We start from the raw sequence: 20,734 nt of genomic DNA, 5'->3' as shown, positions 1-20,734 counted from the left end.
GAAAAAAATAACTGCAAAAATAAAAAAAAGTTTGCGAGATTTACGCTGTTAAATAAGGCGAAAACAGGTCATCACAGTCTGTGAATAGGATCCAATCCTTAGGAGAAAATCAAGTTCTGCCGCACAAATATCTTAACTTGTTACTCAAAAAAGCATCTTGCTTTCTCAGAAGTATTTCCGTAAGTTGAGAAATTTTGCCCTTTGACTAATTCCCCGGTATCTACACGTTATCACTATAAACCTCCTGCGGGACTTTTACCCCTTATCTTGATAAACTTTGTGACCAGAAAAAAGCACGTTCCTTTATGTGCCTTTAGCCCCATTATACCTTTTTTGTTTAAATGCTTCTTCATCCCAAAAGAGCGAGTTGAAAACAGTCTAAGATGTCAGAGGCACTAGATGAACTGAAGTCTCTCTCTAAAGGGGCGAGTTTAGATGTTCTTGAATCCCAAAAAAAAGCCCATGAGATAAAAGCCCACACTGCAGGTGCTTCCCAGCACAACATGTTCAAAGACACGTACACACAAGATGAACCAAGAGTGAACGTCACAGCCTGAATAAACGGCAGACTCTTCCAGCGGTGTGGATCCTGGAGCTGCTTCTCATGTATGCCGTTGAGAAGAGCTCACACAGGCCCTGACGACCTTGAGTTATTAGGCTCAAAGCTAGACAGAGCGCAACAGAAGGGAATACATTTGACCAATTTATAAACGCACTATTTTTGTCTTAAAAATGACATACATGGTCACACACAGCAAGTCCAACACAGAAAAACAGTTGAATAGCACAGGAACACAGGCGTGCACCCTTAAAGTTTGCCGTTGTCATGACAACTATTACACTAAAGATCATACTGAAGCATGTGATACATTGTTTCCTGTGATTGTTAATATATTCACGTGCCTGTTTGCTACATTAAAACATCTTAACTGTAGATTTGCAGTGTAATTATTTCATTTAGAATCTATCGGTCGCCAGGGCAAGTCAAAGAACTTCTCTACTAGCAATTTCCAAAGCCGAACATCTATTGTTTGAGTCTGAACACGAACACAAACACACATGACAGATTTGTGGATATAAGTGACACAATTTTTCCATTGTAGCAGCTCACGGGAGTGTTTATTGTGTGCTGGTTTGTGCAAATAGCTGCTTTATTCAATGCAAAAAGGCAAAAGCATGAAGCTGAATAAACATTATAAACAGACCTGAATCAAACCGTGTTCCAGGGGCATTTTAACCCCACGGCAGAGATGTGAGAACAAATACAAATCAACTAGAATTTACACATTAAAAACAAGCTCATTTTTAGTCTCTTTCTGTCATTAGTAAACGGATGAGGTCGTAAAAACTGGCATGTTTATTTGTTTGTTTACATAAAGTCATATATTTGACTCGGGTCTGCACACAATAGGCGTATTTTTTAAAGGAACATTTCGGGTTCAATACAAGTTAAGCTCAATCGACAGAATTTGTAGCATAATGTTGAGTACCACAAACTCGTCCCTCTTCTTAAAAAAAATAAGGAAAAATCTGTTACAATGAGGCAAGGGCGTAGCCAGGAATTTACTTTTGGGTGGGCCTCAATAAAAATAGATGGGCCGAGTTTTCGTCCAATTTATTTATTTTTTTACAAAAGTTTCCTTAAATGACATTCAAACAGTTCTTTCACACTTTCACAAATCAGAACATATACATTTAAGTCAAAGAATAATCTCTAATAAAAAAAAGTGGCTACTCCACTGCAGTGAGGCACTTACAATGGAAGTCAATGGGGTAAATTTTTGGAGGGTTTAAAAGGCAGAAATGTGACGCTTATAATTTTATAAAAGCACTTACATTAATACTTATGTTAAAACTCGTGTTTATTTGAGCTGTAAAGTTGTTTAAATCATCATTTTAGGGTTTTAGAGGGTTTAAAGCATTATGTCGCCATGGCAACGAAGTTGTAAAATTGTTAGATGCGGTTAGTAAGTGATTTTATCACAGTAAAATCATATTAACACACACTGATTGAGATTAACATGTATTGAACCCGGAAATGTTCCTTTAAAGAAAAATAGTAGCAAAAATAATATTTACACTGTTAATTTACAAAATATAATAATTTTGTATAAAATGTATATGTTCATTTTTTGTACAAATGTTTCTCTCGATCAGTCTCTGTGTTTCCAATTCCACGTGTGTCTCTGTTTACATTCAGGCGAAGCTCCTTTCTGAGGTAGAACGTTTATAGAGTTTTTGGTTGCTCTCGTGTTGAAGGAATGGAACGGATTGTAAAGTCACATGACTGCCGCCCGTGTGGCACTAAGACACCAGCTGCGATGCAAAAAAGCTCTCTATTGTCCTGCTGTTATCGAAGGGCTGTTCATACACACTAGCGTCCGGGTCTGCTGTGGCGCGGCCTGTGTGCTCGCCTCCGAGGTCCGAGTCAGTGTGGAGGTCAGTGTATGGATTCTCGTTATGAGAGCTCCTCTCCTGCTGCGGCCTCCACGGGGCTTTTCCAAACGTACCTGAAGACATACATGCTGATCAAACCTCTACTCACATATTAAAACAGAGAGGACGATTTTTCTGGTTGCATTTGACATCCTTTATTACACTGAATATCGAGTGAATTCTCACCCATAAAAGAGCCAGAGGAGCCTCTGGACAGCACACACTCTCCCCGCTCACAGTCCTCAGGACAGGAAGTGTCTGTCTGCAGGTGAAGTCCAGCGGCGGGCAGCTGCATCATGTGATCAAACGGCTCGCTGGTGCAGGCGTACAGATCTCTCGTCCTGGAGGAAGTGCTGTATGAGTCTCTGCACACGAAGCGCTGCTCTGACGGACAGCCTGAGGAGGACGAGTCTCATTTAACACACACATACAGGTTCTGATGTCAATATGTGATGTCATCATGGCGTTTCACTGACCTGTGTATGTATCCGTAAAATCTGGACTGTAGCGGTTTCCTCGTCTCAGCAGAGATCCCACCGGCCCTTGATAATGACACAACAGAGGGTCAATCGCTGCCTCCATGTCCACCTCACTTCCTGTTTCCAGATGACAAAGACCTGCAAGAATAAAATGACACATCTAGTGATTAATCGCAACATTAATGGATAAAGCATAAAGATAAAGCAATGTATCTAGAGGGATTTGAGCTCATCTTACTGTCTTTAGGAGGCATGTAAAATCCTCCCATGGATGAGCTGATATACTGATGACTGCTGCCGTTCTCTGACGGAATATAAACATCCTGACGCTCGGCTAGAGTGCCCTGAGACGAGAGGTAGCTCGGGATGTCCGCTGGAAGATTCGTCTCATCTACACATACGAGAGAGAAACACAATTACTAACATTCATCTAATTAAAATAAATTAATAAAACAAAATACAATGAATCAATCAATTTCCGAGTTTAATGTAATGTTGATATTTTTTCTGGGGCTTAAAGTAAAAAATGTCATGTGGTGTTACTGTCTGGAGACAGAAATGTTGGCATGAGTAGTGCAGAATAATCTTTTATTATTTATTTGTTTTAAAACACAAGTAATATTTAAAAACACTTTTGTCCACCAAATAAAAGTCATGTGGTGTAACCATTTTGTTGTTTATGTTGACAAAACAATAAAACAGAGGAGCCTTTTAGGAAGAGAAGTTAAAAAAGAAATTCTGATATTTTGACATTTTTATGAAAAGGCACATTTTGTTCAGGTCATGTGATGTAACCCAAAGAAAACTTCTTGCTATTTTTGACTAAAAAAAAATAAAATAAAAAAATATTAATATATATAAAATGTTTTTAACCTTGAAAAATAGGGCTGCATCTAACGATTATTTTGATAATCGATTAATCTAACGATTATTTGGCGATTATTCCACCGATTAATCATTAGCTCTTAACCGATTATTCAGCTCGTGCCTCAACTATAAAGGACGTATTAAACGTGCTTACTAACAATAAAGAGGACAAAATCATCTTTTATAAATACCTCTAAATGACATTCACTGAATTAAAAAAAAAATACTTTTAAGTTTACTTCAGTAAAAACAAATTACTTCTTTAAATCTTTAAGATAAATTTACTTAAGTAACAAGATATTTAGATGTGCTTTAAGAGAATGTAATTTAAATATAAGTGTGTTTTTTCACTTGGTTATACTTCTGCGAGTGCAGTAAAGACTAAATATACTTATATTCAAGATCTATTCTCTAAAAGCAAGTCTAAATATCTTATATGCTGCTTCTCAGGTCAATGCATCTTTATTAAAGGATTTTTAGATATTTTATTGCGTATATATAATGGTGTAAATATAACTGCATTAAAGATGTAACGCATTAAATATAACCGTATTAAAGATGTAACGCATTAAATATAACCGTACTAAAGATGTACCGCATTAAATATAACCGCATTAAAGATGTAACGCATTAAATATAACCGCATTAAAGATGTAACGCATTAAATATAACCGCATTAAAGATGTACCGCATTAAATATAACCGCATTAAAGATGTAACGCATTAAATATAACCGCATTAAAGACGTAACGCATTAAATATAACCGCATTAAATATAACCGCATTAAAGACGTAACGCATTAAAGACGTAACGCATTAAAGACGTAACGCATTAAAGATAACCGCATTAAAGACGTAACGCATTAAATATAACCGCATTAAAGATGTAACGCATTAAATATAACCGCTTTAAAGATGTAACGCATTAAATATAACCGCTTTAAAGATGTAACGCATTAAATATAACTGCATTAAAGATGTAACGCATTAAATATAACCGCATTAAAGATGTAACGCATTAAATATAACCGCTTTAAAGATGTAACGCATTAAATATAACTGCATTAAAGATGTAACGCATTAAATATAACTGCATTAAAGATGTAACGCATTAAATATAACTGCATTAAAGATGTAACGCATTAAAGATGTAACTGCATTAAAGATGTAACGCTGGGGTGTTTCCTTTAAAGAGCTCCGGCTCCACTTATTCCACAACGAGAATGCTTCTGTATTTACTTTTGTATTTTTATAATTCCCTCATACTTTGTGATGTACATCAGCTGAAGCTGTTTGGAAAGTTTAAAGTGCATCTGTGATCTGTGTAATTCTTCCTCTCTTCCGTCAGTCGTGAACTGCAGTGCTGCTCTCACGCGTCATCATTAGAGTTTAATGTGATCTCAGGTTACGTAAAATAACATCAAACGACTATTCGACAATTACATTTTTTATTGTCTACGTGCCTCTTTGCTTGACATCATGGGAAAATTAAAAGAAATCAGCCAAGACCTCAGAAAAAAATTGTGGACCTCCACAAGTCTGATTCATCCTTGGGAGCAATTTCCAAACACCTGAAGGTACCACGTTCATCTGTACAAACAATAGTACGCAAGTATAAACACCATGGGACCACACAGCCATCATACCGCTCAGGAAGGAGATGCATTCTGTCTCCTAGAGATGAACGTAATTTGGTGTGAAAAGTGCAAATCAATCCCAGAACAACAGCAAAGGACCTTGTGAAGATGCTGGAGGAAACAGGTAGACAAGTATCTATATCCACAGCAAAACGAGTCCTATATCAACATAACCTGAAAGGCTGCTCAGCAAGGAAGAAGCCACTGCTCCAAAACCACCATAAAAAAGCCAGACTACAGATTGCAAGTGCACATGGGGACAAAGATCTTACTTTTTGGAGAAATGTCCTCTGGTCTAATGAAACAAAAATCGAACTGTTTGGCCATAATGACCATCGTTATGTATGGTGGAAAAAGGGTGAGGCTTGCAAGCCGAAGAACACCATCCCAACCGTGAAGCATGGGGGTGGCAGCATCATGTTGTGGGGGTGCTTTGCTGCAGGAGGGACTGGTGCACTTCACAAAATAGATAGCATCATGAGGAAGGAAAATTATGTGGATATATTGAAGCAACATCTCAAGACATCAGACAGGAAGTTAAAGCTCGGTCGCAAATGGGTCTTCCAAATGGACAATGACCCCAAACATACCTCCAAAGTTGTGGCAAAATGGCTTAAGGACAACAAAGTCAAGGTATTGGAGTGGCCATCACAAAGCCCTGACCTCAATCTGAGGAGGCCTACAAACCTGACTCAGTTACACCAGTTCTGTCTGGAGGAATGGGACAGAATTCCAGCAGCTTATTGTGAGAAGCTTGTGGAAGGATACCCAAAACATCTGACCCAAGTTAAACAATTTAAAGGTAATGCTACCAAATACTAACAAAGTGTATGTAAACTTCTGACCCACTGGGAATGTGATGAAAGAAATAAAAGCTGAAATAAATAATTCTCTCTACTATTATTCCGATATTTCACATTCTTAAAATAAAGTAGTGATCTTAACTGACCTAAAACAGGGAATGTTTTCTATGATTAAATGTCAGGAATTGTGAGTTTAAATGTATTTGGCTAAGGTGTATATAAACTTCTGACTTCAACTATATATATCTACAGTAGAAAATGTTATAAATGTTTGGACACAAACTGGACACAAAGATTACATTTCTAAGAACTTGACAATTGTTTTAAACTAGATTTTTAAAAGATTTCTTATTTTTCAACACCTCATACAACTTTATTTGCCAATGACCCAATAAACGTATATTTCCCATAAGTTAAATGTGTTGTTTATTTGATCATTATTATTGTAACTTGCTCATGGAAAGTGGCAGATATAATTATGAGAATCTGTTTGAGCATCAACGCAGTTGCTGTTCTCGCTGGATATTCTATAGATCGCTACGAGTGACTGACCTGTGTTGGTGACGCTGCAGTCTTCGTTGCGTCTGCGTGTGTGATATATGATGACGACCCACACGAGAGACGTGCCCACCACACAACACACCACAGCAATGATCACGATGCCCACTGTTGTCCAGTCATCGTCTTCGCCCGAGCGTGACCCCAGAGCTCCGCCCCCAGCCGGACCTGAGTCACAGTTGGGATTGGGCAGGATGGCCAGACGGACGTTCCCACGTTCTGTGCCCAGTGGGTTGGACATCTCGCAAGTGTACGTCCCGGCATCTCCCTCTGTGGCGTCTACGATGATGAGCAGCTGGTTTCCTGCAGCGAAGAAGTGTCGCTCCGTGACGACGAGCGGGTTAGCATCTTTAGTCCAGTTGAGTCGCGGAGGAGGACTGCCACCCGCGATACACTGCAACACTGCCGTCTCACCTTTGACTACTGTACGATCCATCAGCGGACGCAAGAAAGACGGAGTTTCTGCAGGAGAAAAAGCATGTTTGACAGCTAAGCTCAAACTCATTAATATACACAAGCATATTCGTTTTTTTAAAAGCTGGAACTGCAAACCAGGAATCAGCCATATCTGTCTTCTATTGGAAATTTCTATCAAATTCTAACGATGAACATATATTGCATCTTAGCGCCAAGTTTAGCATAGCATGAGCTTACCTAACACAGTTAGCGTAGCATTAGCAGATATCGCCCCGGCTGTGTTTTGAGCTGTACAGCTGTATACGCCAATGTCCTCCGTTTTAACGTCTACAATGAAAAACACGTCGTCTTTTGGCATGACATGCATCCGTCGCTCACGAGCCGCTGGGAAATCTGTTCCGCCGTCTTTCTGCCAAGCGATCTGAGGCGATGGATGTCCACTCGCGGCACACTCCAGTCGCGCCGTAGCTCCCGCGCGGATTGTCAGATCCATCGGCATTTTTGTAAAGTACGGCAGCACTGGGAGAAAAAACAAGGAATGAAGGATGAATATCATTTTTGCCAAAATATCAAAATATTAGGGATGTAAAGAAATTTTGGCCACCAAAAATGAGGCGTAAAATCTTTGGAGAAATAATTAGAAGCAAATCCCTTTTTTTTTTTCTCTCCTTTTCTCCCCAATTTCCTCGTGGTGGCGTAGTGACTCAATCCGGGTGGCGGAGGACGAATCTCAGTTGCCTCCGCGTCTGAGACCGTCAATCTGCGCATCTTATCACGTGGCTTGTTGACTGAGTTACCGTGGAGACGTAGCGCATGTGGAGGCTTCACGCTATTCTCCGCGGCATCCATGCACAACTCACCACGCGCCCCACCGAGAGCGAGAACCACATTATAGCGACCACGAGGTGGTTACCCCATGTGACTCTACCCTCCCTAGCAACCGGGCCAATCTGGTTGCATAGGAGTCCTGACTGGAGTCACTCTGGATTCAAACTCGCGACTCCAGGGGTGGTAGTCAGCGTCAATACTCGTTGAGCTAACCAGGCCCCCGAAAATCCAGGTTTAATAGGTTTTAATGTAAATGAAGGAGAGATATATATATATATATATATATATATATATATTATATAAAAATGGAGTTATCCCCCCCCACACACACACACATATTTTTTTATCCAGTGGCGAAGAATTTCAATTTTGGAATATCACTAGAAAATATGCAGGACTTCAAACTTCATATTTAAATAGCAGAACATGAAACAATAAAAATATGGTAGGTTGTTGTGGAATATCCCAAGACCGTAAAGACAACTGGAATAGAAATGTTTTGGCTTGGGGCTTCAGTTGAACACTTACTATTGACGGTGAGTTTGGCTTTGGTGGAGTACGATGATCCGAAGTGATTGGAGATGACGCACTGATATTTGCCCTCACTAGTGAACTCTACGTTACGGAGCTGCAGTGTGGTGGTGTATTCCGTGACCTCGCTGACCTCTCCTGCCTGTGACCTCAGGTGAGCCTGATTGTGAATCTCTGCATCATTCAACACCTCGTTGTCTTTCTTCCAGGCGAAGGTCATCGGAGAGTCGCTAGAGCTTGCAGCCGAACAAACAAACGTCACGTTTGTGCCTTTGATTGCGGATTGTGTCTCGGGCTGAACGGTGATCTGAGGTTTAGGGAAATCATCTGCAAAACAAACAATAAAAAAAAAAAACATTCACACTATGACTAAACCATTACATTTTAGTTTCATTTCAGTTTATTTTTAGTTTTCAATTTCAGTTTCATTTAGATTGAAATGTGAGTTTTGTTTCAGTTTTGTTTGTTTTTTAATTATTATTATTATTTTTTTTATTTGTTTCATTTTAGTTTGTTTTCAAATAAAAATTTTGTTTTGGCTAGTTTTCAGTTTGATTTTAGTTTTGGTTAGTTTTCAATTACAGTTTCTTTTCAGTTTCATTTTAATTAGTTTTCAATTTTTTATCAAATTCAGTTCTCAGTTTCATTTAGGTTTAAATTTGAGCTTCGTTTTAGTTAGTTTTCAATTTTAGTTTAATTTTGTTTTCAATTTTAATCAAATTCAGTTTCCAATTTCAGTTTCAGTTTTTAATTGGTTTCGTTTTAGCTTTCAATTTCATTTAGGTTTAAATTTGAGCTTAGTTTTAGTTAGTTTTAATTTGTTTTGTTTTAGTTTTTTAAATTGAAGTTTTGTTTGGTTAGTTTTCAGTTACATTTTAGTTTTGGTTAGTTTTCAATTACAGATTCTTTTCAGTTTTGTTTTAGTTTTAATTTCTGTTTCTTTTAGATTGAAATGTGAGTTTTGTTTCAGTTTTTATTTTTATTATTATTATTATTATTATTATATATATATTTTTTTCATTTTAGTTTTTCCAATAAAAAATTAGTTTTGGCTAGTTTTCAGTTTGATTTTAGTTTTGGTTAGTTTTCAATTACAGTTTCTTTTCAGTTTCATTTTAATTAATTTTAAATTTTAATCAAATTCAGTTTTCAATTGGTTTCGTTTCAGTTTTCAGTTTCATTTTCATTTAGGTTTAAATTTGAGCTTAGTTTTAGTTAGTTTTCAATTTTAGTTTTAATTTGTTTTAGTTAGTTTTTTTAAATGGAAGTTTTGTTTGGTTAGTTTTCAATTACAATTCAGTTACGTTTTAATTTTAATTTCGGTTTCTTTTCAGTTTCATTTTTGTTCGTTTTCAATTTTAATCAAATTCAGATTTAAATTTGAGCTTAGTTTTAGTTGGTTTCAATTTTAGTTTTCATTTTGTTTTGTTTTAGTTAGTTTTTTAAATTGAAGTTTTGTTTGATTAGTTTTCAGTTACATTTTAGTGTTGGTTAGTTTTCAATTACAGATTCTTTTCAGTTTCGTTTTAGTTTTAATTTCTGTTTTTTTCGGTTTCGTTTTAGTTAGTTTTAAATTTCAAATAAAATTTAGTTTTCAATTTGTTTTGTTCAGTTTGGTTTTAGTTAGATTTTTTTATTTAAGTTTCAAGTAGTTTTCAATTTCAGGTCAGTTTTATTATTTCAGTATTAGTTTTATTTTTCTTCCATTTTAGAGCAACAAATCATTCCTCCGCTATGACAATTATGCGACACTTTACCAGAAACTGTATCATAGTCAAGTAATACCAAATAACCATGAAAGTTCAAAGTTTTATGTCAAACGCACAATAATTTTGACGGAAAATATGAAAATTAAAATAATTTGCGTAGCTTCTGAACAGCTTCAACAAACTCGTTTATGGTTCTGTGTAAGATATTCAATCACAAATGCATAAAGAGACAATAAGAGACATAATGAGAGAGAGCTGAAACACGTCTCACTCGACTCACCGCACACAAACTCGTCCTGAGCGACGGTAAAAACGCTTTTGCCCTTCAGCAGATGTGGATGAGCGCAGCTGGCATTCACCAGAGGAATAAACTCATGTTCTGCCACCCACGGAGAAAACCACTTGAGCTGGCAGTCACACAGCAGACTGGACGTGTTCAGGTGCCTGACAGGCCGTGACGGGACACAGGAAACACAGTTATGGGCGAGTACAGAATTATCACCCAAAAGAGGAAGAGCAGGAAACAGACTCATGAGGAACGTCATGAGGTTTATCTACTATCAACTGACAAACAATTCTGAATAACAGTGCGAGTTTAGTCATTTATTTTAAAGGAGTTCCCACACCTTCTGATTTATGTCCTACTCACAGTCATCTGTGATTTCTGGATATGGATTTTTTTATTCTTGATGTCTTTTTTTTTTTTTTAGCATAACTAGGAAATGAGGTTCCATGTCCTTTCCGTGACTTTAAAGAAACAAGGTTCACCCAAAAATGATAATCCTTCATGCGTCCTTGCGCATGATGCATGTTTACGTGAGAACTGACACGTGCGCAATACAACCAGAAATTCTCGGAAGAACACGCAAACGTGCATGCGTTAAGTTTTAGGATGACTAAATTAGTTTCTCTCATGAACCTGTGTAAGAGAGCTGAATGGAAGTGAAGCTATTTGCTCGATCAGGACTGAACTTTTGCTTTGTTTCTAACCCAAGGTGATCGTATCACTTCAGAAGACAAGGATTACACCACTGGAGTCGTAGGGATTACCTTTATGCAAGTTTTGGACCCCACAGACTTACATTGCATGGGTAAAAACACCTGAAACATTCTTCAAAATATCTTCGTGTTCTGCAGAAGAAAGTCATACGAGTTTGAGACGGTAAATAATGAGAGAATTATCATTTTAGGGTGAACTATTCCTTTAATGTTTTATTCATTTCTATTACTATTCTAGACCTGAAAATCTCGTTAAAATTCCCAAATATTTCCAGGTTTTCCGTGAGCATGGGAACCTTTTTTTAAGTGGCTTTAAACGCTGCTGCTGCTGTGACGACATCGTTTAACTTGAGTTTGAAGCAGTTCATACGTACAGCTCCAAGAGTTTCTTCATCTGTGAGAAAGCGTTGGCCTGTACTGACATGATGGCGTTGTTACTCAAATCCCTGTGATGTGAAGAGAGAGAAGATGCTTAGAAACAATCACACCACCTTTATCTTCCACAACCATGTTGGATCTGACAGAACAAGACACTCACAGCTGCTCCAACATCTCCAGACCTGTGAAGGACTTCCTGGTGACCGATCGAATCCGATTGCCTTGCAGGAACCTGAGGAACACCTCGTGTAAGTCATTCTCAATGGATACTAAACTCATGCTAAACTGCACTGATACTAAACTCATGTACAGCACATTCATCAATACTTTCATACTTTCATGAGATGAAGCATCACGTTTACCAAAACAAAACTCACAGTTTCCTCAGGTTGTCGAGAGCAGAGAAAGGGCCGTTCATGTCCTCAATCGTCCACGAGATTTCATTATACTTCAGATCTCTGCGCAGAGAGAGGAGAGGAAACTACACTGTTAACATCCACACCAGGTCGGGCAAGAGGGACGCTAACTTCCCCTCGCCCTTGAACGCCTCTGACCTGCATTGACCCTCATGCCAGGTTGCCATGTGTTTCTGTTTAAGGGTGGAGTCTCAGCTCACCGCAACATACGCGAGCAAACCACAACACACTGATCTGACACAGACACGCAGGGTTCAAACATGTGATCTACATAAGGGACTGTTGGTGGTGTCCAAACATACAATACAAGCTTTATAAAAAAATAATCTAACGGCAGTGACATCACAACACAAAAACACTGCCGTAAAACTACGCTAAATATAAAAGCAATCCCAGTTAACCCATGCAACGTCCGACTCATCAGTAAACAGATCTTGAGAGCAACAAATGCTAAAAAAAACGTCTATGTTGCATTGTATGTACATAACAGGTTCTGGAGTTTAAAAATGGCCATGAGAAAATAAATGATGACATTGTAAAGGAACTTCAGGGCTGAAAGCAGTGACGTAGCGATTGTTAGCGATGTATATGTGAAACTCACAGTGTCTGTAGGTTGCTCAGGCCTCTGAACGCTCCGTCAGCGATGAAACTGATGTGGTTGTTTCCGATATGAAGCTGCTCGAGAACACTGAGTCCAACGAAACTGCCCTCGTCCAGACGAGTCAAACGATTCCAGCTCACATCACTGATGAAGACAATATTCTATTATTGTTCTGTTAAACGTTCAAAAATCCTCACTGACATTGGAAACAACAGAGAAATAGACAGTGACTCACAGCTCAGCGAGCTTTTGGCAGAACTCCCATGCATCGGGTTTAATGCGACTAATGGTGTTGTGTGACAGATGCAGCTGTTGCAGCGTGAGGAGACCGTACAGCCATCCCTTACTCACCTCCGTCAGGTTATTATACTCCAACTGCCTGCTCACACACACACACAGAAACATCAAACATGAGCAATGAAGGCAGAAGAGTACTCAGGAAACATGTCTGAAATCAGTCAAGTTCAAGACAGAGCCAGAGGAACAACATATCAATTTATTTTTAACTTGAAACTATAAGCAAGCAAAAGTGCTATGCTACGAATTTCTTGTGGTTATTAGAGAAGCTTATTGAGTTAGCAGCATGCTAACACCAGTCTCTATTGGAATGATGAAGAGCGTCCCAAATCAGTCACTTATGTTCCATTTGGGGACCTTAAAAGATAGCTGCCTTTGTAGACAGCGAGGCAGCTCACTAGAGTTTGGAATGCTCTTTTTTGCTGAACACACCATCATAACTTCTTAAATGCCTTTGTTTATTAGTTTCAAGCATTTATTAGGGATGCACCAATACCACTTGTTCTCTTCCGATCCAAAGAGATCCGAATCCAGTGTTGTTGTTTTTTTTTTTAGTAATATAATTTTAGTCATGCACCTTTAACTTTAAAACACTCGGGCTTTTATTTTGACAGTCGGAACACTCCAGGAAGTCCTGTAAGTGTCTGTATGTGGGCGAGTTCACAGTAGTTTAATTCGCTTCTTATTTAAAATCTGGTGAAATGCTCCTCCAGTGCCATTCTAAGTGCACGTTATAAGCGAACCGAACTATTGAGCATCTACATCTGAGATGTTGTTCGTGTGGAACGCTCACCAGCCTGCGCATGCTATGTATGTGTGTCATCAGAGCCACGCCATTCAATAACGTGCTGGCGCTGCGCATGCATAATATATATTTACTTATTAAACAGCCTTTTGCAATTCACAGAGCTATCGCATGTCTTCAAGTGGCTTTGAATAAAATGCACGAGTCTTATGGACTACTTTAATGGCTCTTATGTCATTTTTGGAGCTTGATAGTAACGACCCTGACTACCACACAGTATCTGATTTGGACTGGGCTCGTCAGACCGATACCCGATCCGTCTAAAAACATCAGTATCGGAGCAGATACCAATCCAGGTATCGGATCGGTGCATCCCTAGCATTTATTATTTCGTTTCTTCTATTTAGAATCATAAAACACATGCAGAATGAATTTCTGTGTACATTTCTGAGAAATTTATTTTCGAGTTAACATGTCAAATTAAATTCCATGCAACAATTTAAGAACAGATGCATACAAAAATTTACACCAAAATTAAAATGAGGTCCATCACTGATTATACTGATTGTAATCCACACTCACAGGAGCTCCATGTTACTGAGACCCCAGAACGCTCCGTCCATCAGTCGCGTGATGCCGTTCCTCTGGATCTTCAGAGAGCGGAGGCCGTGCAGCCCGTGAAACGTCAAACCCTCGATACGCCTCACACGGTTCCTGCTCAACTCCCTGCCAATCACAGCAGTCAGAGACCAATCACTGATGAGACAGGCATGAATGTTGACAAATCACACGGCAGACAGACACTTACAGGTGCTGCAGGTGAGGGAGCTGGAAGATTTTGGCGGGGATGGAGTTCAGACGGTTTTTGTTGAGTTTCAACACCAGTAATGAGCTGGACAGATTACTGAAGCAGCCGTGCTCCAGCGTGGAAATACGGTTATTATTCATGAATCTACGAATATAGAGGAGAGACGGTTAATACAATTAAAACAATTAAACCGATAAACTGATATATCGGCCAGAATGATACATGATAAACCGATATATCGGCCAGAATGATAAACCGATATATCGGCCAGAATGATACACCGATATATCGGCCAGAATGATACATGATAAACCGATATATCGGCCAGAATGATAAATGATAAACCGATATATCGGCCAGAATGATAAACCGATATATCGGCCAGAATGATACATGATAAACCGATATATCGGCCAGAATGATAAACTGATATATCGGCCAGAATGATAAACTGATATATCGGCCAGAATGATAAACCGATATATCGGCCAGAATGATACACCGATATATCGGCCAGAATGATACATGATAAACCGATATATCGGCCAGAATGATAAACCGATATATCGGCCAGAATGATCTTTGCCCATTTTTAAATTATTGGTATCTGCTGATAACTGTACAATTTGAGTAAATACTGTAAAAAATAAACATTTAATTTAGTGATAGACTGATATATCAGATAGACCGATTAATCAGTTGATATTTGGCCATTTTGAGAACACTGCCCGCTTGACCAACTATCAGAAGTGCTGTTCCCTTGTATCAGCTCCAAAATCTATTAACACAATGTTGCGTAAATACTGTGTGAAATGAAAAACATTATTTCAAGCATTTTTGTTGTCATTCAATTGTATAACTGTGTATACTATATATATATATATATATATATATATATATATATATATATATAGGGATTATATCGGCCAATGGCCACCTTCCTGTCTAGAATCGGCCAGTGAAAACCCAATTTTATTTAATCAATCGTGTACATTTCATTTGCCAGCACTAAATTGTATTTAATTTATTTCACCATTATATCGGTTATTGGCTGCCCTAATCTCTAGATATTGGCAACAGTAACTGAAACACTCATCAAATCTCATACAGTGTTCTTTGACACAGCGTTAACTCTAGTGTGTAGACACCTAAAAATACAGTCATGAGGAGTATAGTTCACTGCTGTAGGTTTCTTAAAAGCAGGTCAGTTATAAAAACAAGTGCGACTCACAGGTTTTTCAGAGGTAGAGGAGGAAAAGCCCCGGCGCGCACTTCCATAATATTATTGTTGCTAAGGTCCAGCGTTTCCAAGGCAACCAACGAACTAAGCCGCTCTGATGATATCCTCGAGATTTTGTTGTTTGCTCTGAAAACAGAAAAAGTCCAATTAATGTCAGAAAACAGAGATTTGACACTGTAGGTGAGTTGATGTCACGCTACGATAGACATGCAGCCACTGAAGAGCTACAGTAGCACGCGTTTGAGGTCACATCAGTTTTTGTTTAGAGCTAACTGTTGTCAGCACGCCTCACAACAGGTCACAACAGCCGCTCGCTTTTGAGCTGTGCTATTTGGGTTATAAGGTAATTACTAACAAGGTATTTAAAAAAAAAAAACGGCCAATTATGTGAATGATGAATCTCATTCCTTCAGTGAAAGCGCCGGTGACGAGGCCAGCAATTTCCTGCATTACACGCCTCCTAAATTGCAGTGCAAGAGCTGCTTGTGTTACAAACACACACACACACCGCACAGAGCGGCCTTTGTGTGCGGACGAGTGAGAGAGAGAAAGAGAGAGAGAAATGGAGAGAAAACATTCCCTGGTCTTGCATTGGTATTGAGTCATGCTGTTAATAAAGCTTCATCTTTACAAATTTGAGAGACTCATCAATGTGTTTATTTAGCTGAAATTGAGTGTTAACATTAATACACTACTGGCATCAGAAGAGCAGATGTATGTCAGTGGATCACATGCATATGACGAAAGAAAGCTCACAGCATCTGTTCTGTCCGTGAAGAAAAGAAAAAGACACACTTTTGAAAGATATGTTAGAATATAAACCCAATAAAAGATATGTAACTACTAAAAAACAAATTGTAAATGCATTACATGAAATGCACACACTGGCTCTGTTCTAAAAACCTGGTGAGTTGACTAAATAGGCAGCATTTTAAGGCATCAAAGGTGCACTCTTTCCGAAAGGTAGGGAGCAACATTATGCTGCCCTCTGAAAAACTTTCAAATTCAAGATGGTTGTCAAATCTAGAAAAAAGCTAGACTTTATATACTTAATTCATTCAATACCAAAAAATACTGATCAAAACATCTGAGATGCACCAATGTATTGGCCAATCATCGGTATCACGATCAAAGTTCTGTAATTAATTATCAGTAATTCAGCAGGTGTTATTCTAAATATCAACAGATGTCCTTCTAAATGAATCGGTATGGGCACACACATTTTGTATTTGTGCATCCCTAAAAAATGTGTATAATCTAATTAAAATGTTTTGTACGCGGCTCTTTGGAATACTCAATTCTGATTGGTCAATGGCGCCATCTAGTGGTCTGATATTACTGAGTAACAACCGCACATCCGCATATCAGAGTCATCTTTCCTGCTTCTTGGATTACTGTGAGATCTCTACAAGTAAGCTAATGAAATAATTTCAACGTTTCATGTGCATTTATTTGTTTACTTGGCAAGTAGTCTGCTGGATAATGAGCAGTCAGACAGGTATGAATTACAAAATAAACACCAACAGAACTCTTTTCAGCTGTTCGGTAATTTATTTCTTGTCATATAATGCCATAATTTCAACGCAAATAAATATTTTATGTCCATGTATTTATTTATTTGGTTAGTAGATGTGTAATAAGCAGGATAATGAGCAATCAGCCAGTTGTTATCGCAAAATAAACCCCTTCAGGCTGATACAAGAGTTTTCCGCTTCATGTTGGGATCCTGATCACCCCGTCTAAGTTTATTTTGCATAACAACCGGCTGACTGTACATTATCCCTTACATATCTGTGTGTGATATGCAAACCTATGCATATCATGCCTATGTAGAGCATTCCAAACCAGGAATCTGTCTTAAAAGCTAGCTGCATGTGTAGGCAGTGAACATCAAGGGAGTTTGGAACAGCGCCAGTATGTTCTGCAAGAGACGGCACTTCTAAAACATTCAGAATGCAAGAACAGTGTGTGTTTTATCTCTCTGCTATCTTCACATCAAGCTCAAATAAGAGCCAGAATTCTAAATGTGTACTTTTCCCCTATGTATTTTCATAAAAATACCACAATCAAAAACAAAAACGTAAAAAAATGCATTAAATCATTGTGTTGAGTTGAGCGCAGAGGTATGCTGGGAAATCAGTGCTTCTGAATTGTTGTGAGGGAGAAATGAGTCAAAGGTGTTGAGAGAGACAGATAAAACACAGGACGTGTCAGAGCAGGTCTCGCCGGAGAGACACAGCAGTGTGAATGAACCATCTGATGATGAAACTGCACATTTCACATAAAAAAAATACAGCATACAGCTGAGCCACACAATATAAGATCTAATGTTCACTCTATTAATCTAGATGAAGTGACTAAAAATATGTGTGTGTGTTCAGGTGTGTGTGTGTTATCTCTCCACCCCTCAGAGTTCAGACAAAACAAGCGCTTCATTGTTTCTCAAACCTCAAATTTGTTCCACCATTTTTCAGCAAATAAAGCTGTTACACACAAGCAAATTTCTGCCTATTTACCTCACGTAGTAAAGATATTAATGAGCCGTTTGGCAATCAAACCATCCTAACACACACATCTACAAACTATAGTACAGGAGCACTGTATAACCACCACCATACATCACGGTGTAAGTCATTTTATATCACAGTAAAAGGTATATATACACACATCACAATATACTTAAGAATAAGGTTATAAGAGAGCGAGAGAGCACGTGTGGTCGGAGGTATCGTATAGCTCTTATTTAAACATTCTCTCAGACTGAGCGTCTCTCGTGTTTGACCCCATAGCTGCACTCAAAACAAACACCATCAGCTCACATCTGTGAGTCATTTACTCATTATTACAGCAATTAATTCAACTATTCACAGCAATCTATGGCCTTCATATAGCTAAAGAGCTATACGAACCCTATCTATAACTGCTGCTCACAGGAAATTAGAATCAGAATGAGCTTTATTGCCAAGTATGCTTACACCTACAAGGAATTTGTCTTGGTGACAGAAGCTTCCAGTGCACAAACAATACAACAACAAGACAGAGATAATAATAAGAGGGGGGTTGCAGGAGGTGTTGATGTTTGTGTGAAGTGAAGGTCAAAGCGGGTGTGGGGTGTGAGACTGGGCTTTTCAAATCTACAGTAAAACACATTTAGGTCGTCATCCAGATGTTGACTGCCTACAGAGTTGGGGGATGGTGTGTTGTAGTTGGTAATGTCTTTCAGGCCTCTCCACACTGATGCAGGATCGTTAGTTGAAAACTTGCTTTTCAGCTTATCGGAATAGCTTCTTTTAGCCACTCTGATTTCCTGATTGTACAAGACTTTATCTCCAATTCTGTAAGCATCCTCTTTGGCTTGACGAAGCTGCCTGAATTTTGCTGTAAACCATGGTTTGTCATTATTGTATGTTAAATAAGTCCTAATAGGAATGCACATATCCTCACAGAAACTTATATATGATGTCACAGTATCTGTGAGCTCATCCAGATTGGTGTCTGCGGCCTCAAATACACTCCAATCAGTGCAATCAAAGCAGGCTTGTAGTTCCAGCTCTGCTTCATTCGTCAAGCTCTTTACAGTCTTTACTACAGGTTTAGCTGATTTTAGTTTCTGCCTGTAGGTTGGAAGAAGATGAATCAGACAGTTATCAGATAGTCCCAAAGCTGCTCTAGGTACAGAGCGATATGCTTCCTTTAATGTTGTGTAGCAGTGATCCAGTATATTTCTGTCTCTGGTGGGGCATGTAATGTGCTGTCTGTATTTGGGCTGTTCACATGTGAGGTTGACTTTGTTAAAATCACAGAGAATAATAATAGCTGACTCCGGGTGGTGTTGTTCCATGTCTGTGATCTGATCAGCCAGCTGTTGTAGCGCTGCGCTCACACATGCCTGTGGAGGAATATAAACACTCACCTGAATAATCGAGGAAAACTCCCGTGCCGAGTGAAAAAGGCTTACAGTTGATAAAGAGTGCTTCCTAATTAGGACAGCACATTGTCTTTAACGTTGTTACATCTGTACACCAACTTTCATTGATGTAAAAGCATGCACCTCTCGTTTTCCCCGTTAACTCCACAATGTGATCCGCTCTAAACAGCTGGAAGCCCGGCAGATGTAACGCGCTGTCCGGAATGGCTTCGCTCAGCCAGGTTTCTGTGAAGCACAAGGCAGCAGAGGTTGAAAAGTCCTTGTTTCCGTTTTGTTAGGGAGAGCGCGGAGAATCGCTAGATGAATACTCGGCAGCACTTTTCGAAAGCCACGCTGACGGAGCTTGACCAGCGCACCGGCTCGCTTCCCTCGCCTGCGGCTCATAGCACGCTTAACACAGCTGCACCTCCGACTAAAATGTCCAGCAAAACGTCCGCATAGTCCAAAACCGTGAAAAGATTGGCTGGTATGTGCTGCCGAATGTTCAGCAGTTCATCCCTGGTAAAACTGATAGGAAAAAAATGACTAAACACAGGACAAACAAACAAAAACAACAAAAGAATTGGAGAGCTCCACACCGAGGCTGCCATCCGCAGCGCCATCTTGGTGTATACAGATGTTAGCTGGAAAACTTCGATGCATTGCATTGCGCTCAACTCAAGTCTAAAGCTTTTGGAAACAAATGGTTAAGTCAATGTTAACCCTAAAACAAAGCTTAAACTCTCACGAGTCACTACTTCACCAATCTAATGTGTTTTGGGTTTATAGGTTGTTAGTGATGAAGTTGAAGCTGGTTTTATCTGGTCATGGTGTGCGGCTGTCAGCACTGAATGTGTTGTAGTATTTAACACACAACACTCAAACTGACAGACGACTGACACTCCAAACACACAAGAGAGGAATGAGAGAGATGGCAAAATCTCTTCTGATCCAAGAGGAAATACCACAAACACATTGTCACTCCGTTTCTTAATTCCCGCACAGACACTCTTCAATGTGGAGATATTTAAGAATTATTTACTCACCTTTATGCCGTCTCAAACTTGTATGACTTACT

The 20,734-nt window shown here is 39.0% G+C and overlaps 1 protein-coding gene across 1 annotated transcript in view; it reads right to left on the bottom strand.

Annotated features, from left to right (window-relative positions):
- Positions 1 to 637: 637 nt before the first annotated feature.
- LOC127436422 (leucine-rich repeats and immunoglobulin-like domains protein 3) overlaps positions 638 to 20,734 on the bottom strand; it is a 33,886-nt gene continuing 13,789 nt past the window's right edge. Inside the window, exons 4-19 of the mRNA XM_051690546.1 lie at positions 15,741 to 15,875; positions 14,510 to 14,653; positions 14,284 to 14,427; positions 12,895 to 13,038; positions 12,660 to 12,803; positions 12,020 to 12,100; positions 11,803 to 11,874; positions 11,639 to 11,710; positions 10,546 to 10,709; positions 8,554 to 8,883; positions 7,435 to 7,716; positions 6,775 to 7,242; positions 3,154 to 3,306; positions 2,913 to 3,053; positions 2,623 to 2,832; positions 638 to 2,510 (exon numbers count right to left, since the gene is read on the bottom strand). Of these exons, the coding sequence (XP_051546506.1) occupies positions 2,305 to 2,510; positions 2,623 to 2,832; positions 2,913 to 3,053; positions 3,154 to 3,306; positions 6,775 to 7,242; positions 7,435 to 7,716; positions 8,554 to 8,883; positions 10,546 to 10,709; positions 11,639 to 11,710; positions 11,803 to 11,874; positions 12,020 to 12,100; positions 12,660 to 12,803; positions 12,895 to 13,038; positions 14,284 to 14,427; positions 14,510 to 14,653; positions 15,741 to 15,875 (2,890 nt within the window). The 3' untranslated portion in view covers positions 638 to 2,304. The remainder of the gene's footprint in view (positions 2,511 to 2,622; positions 2,833 to 2,912; positions 3,054 to 3,153; positions 3,307 to 6,774; positions 7,243 to 7,434; positions 7,717 to 8,553; positions 8,884 to 10,545; positions 10,710 to 11,638; positions 11,711 to 11,802; positions 11,875 to 12,019; positions 12,101 to 12,659; positions 12,804 to 12,894; positions 13,039 to 14,283; positions 14,428 to 14,509; positions 14,654 to 15,740; positions 15,876 to 20,734) is intronic.

Source organism: Myxocyprinus asiaticus, chromosome 47 (assembly GCF_019703515.2).
Source record: "Myxocyprinus asiaticus isolate MX2 ecotype Aquarium Trade chromosome 47, UBuf_Myxa_2, whole genome shotgun sequence".
In the NCBI taxonomy this organism is placed as follows: domain Eukaryota; kingdom Metazoa; phylum Chordata; class Actinopteri; order Cypriniformes; family Catostomidae; genus Myxocyprinus; species Myxocyprinus asiaticus.
The sequence above is the reverse complement of the archived record's forward strand: the minus strand, read 5'-3'. Positions and strand labels throughout refer to the sequence as shown.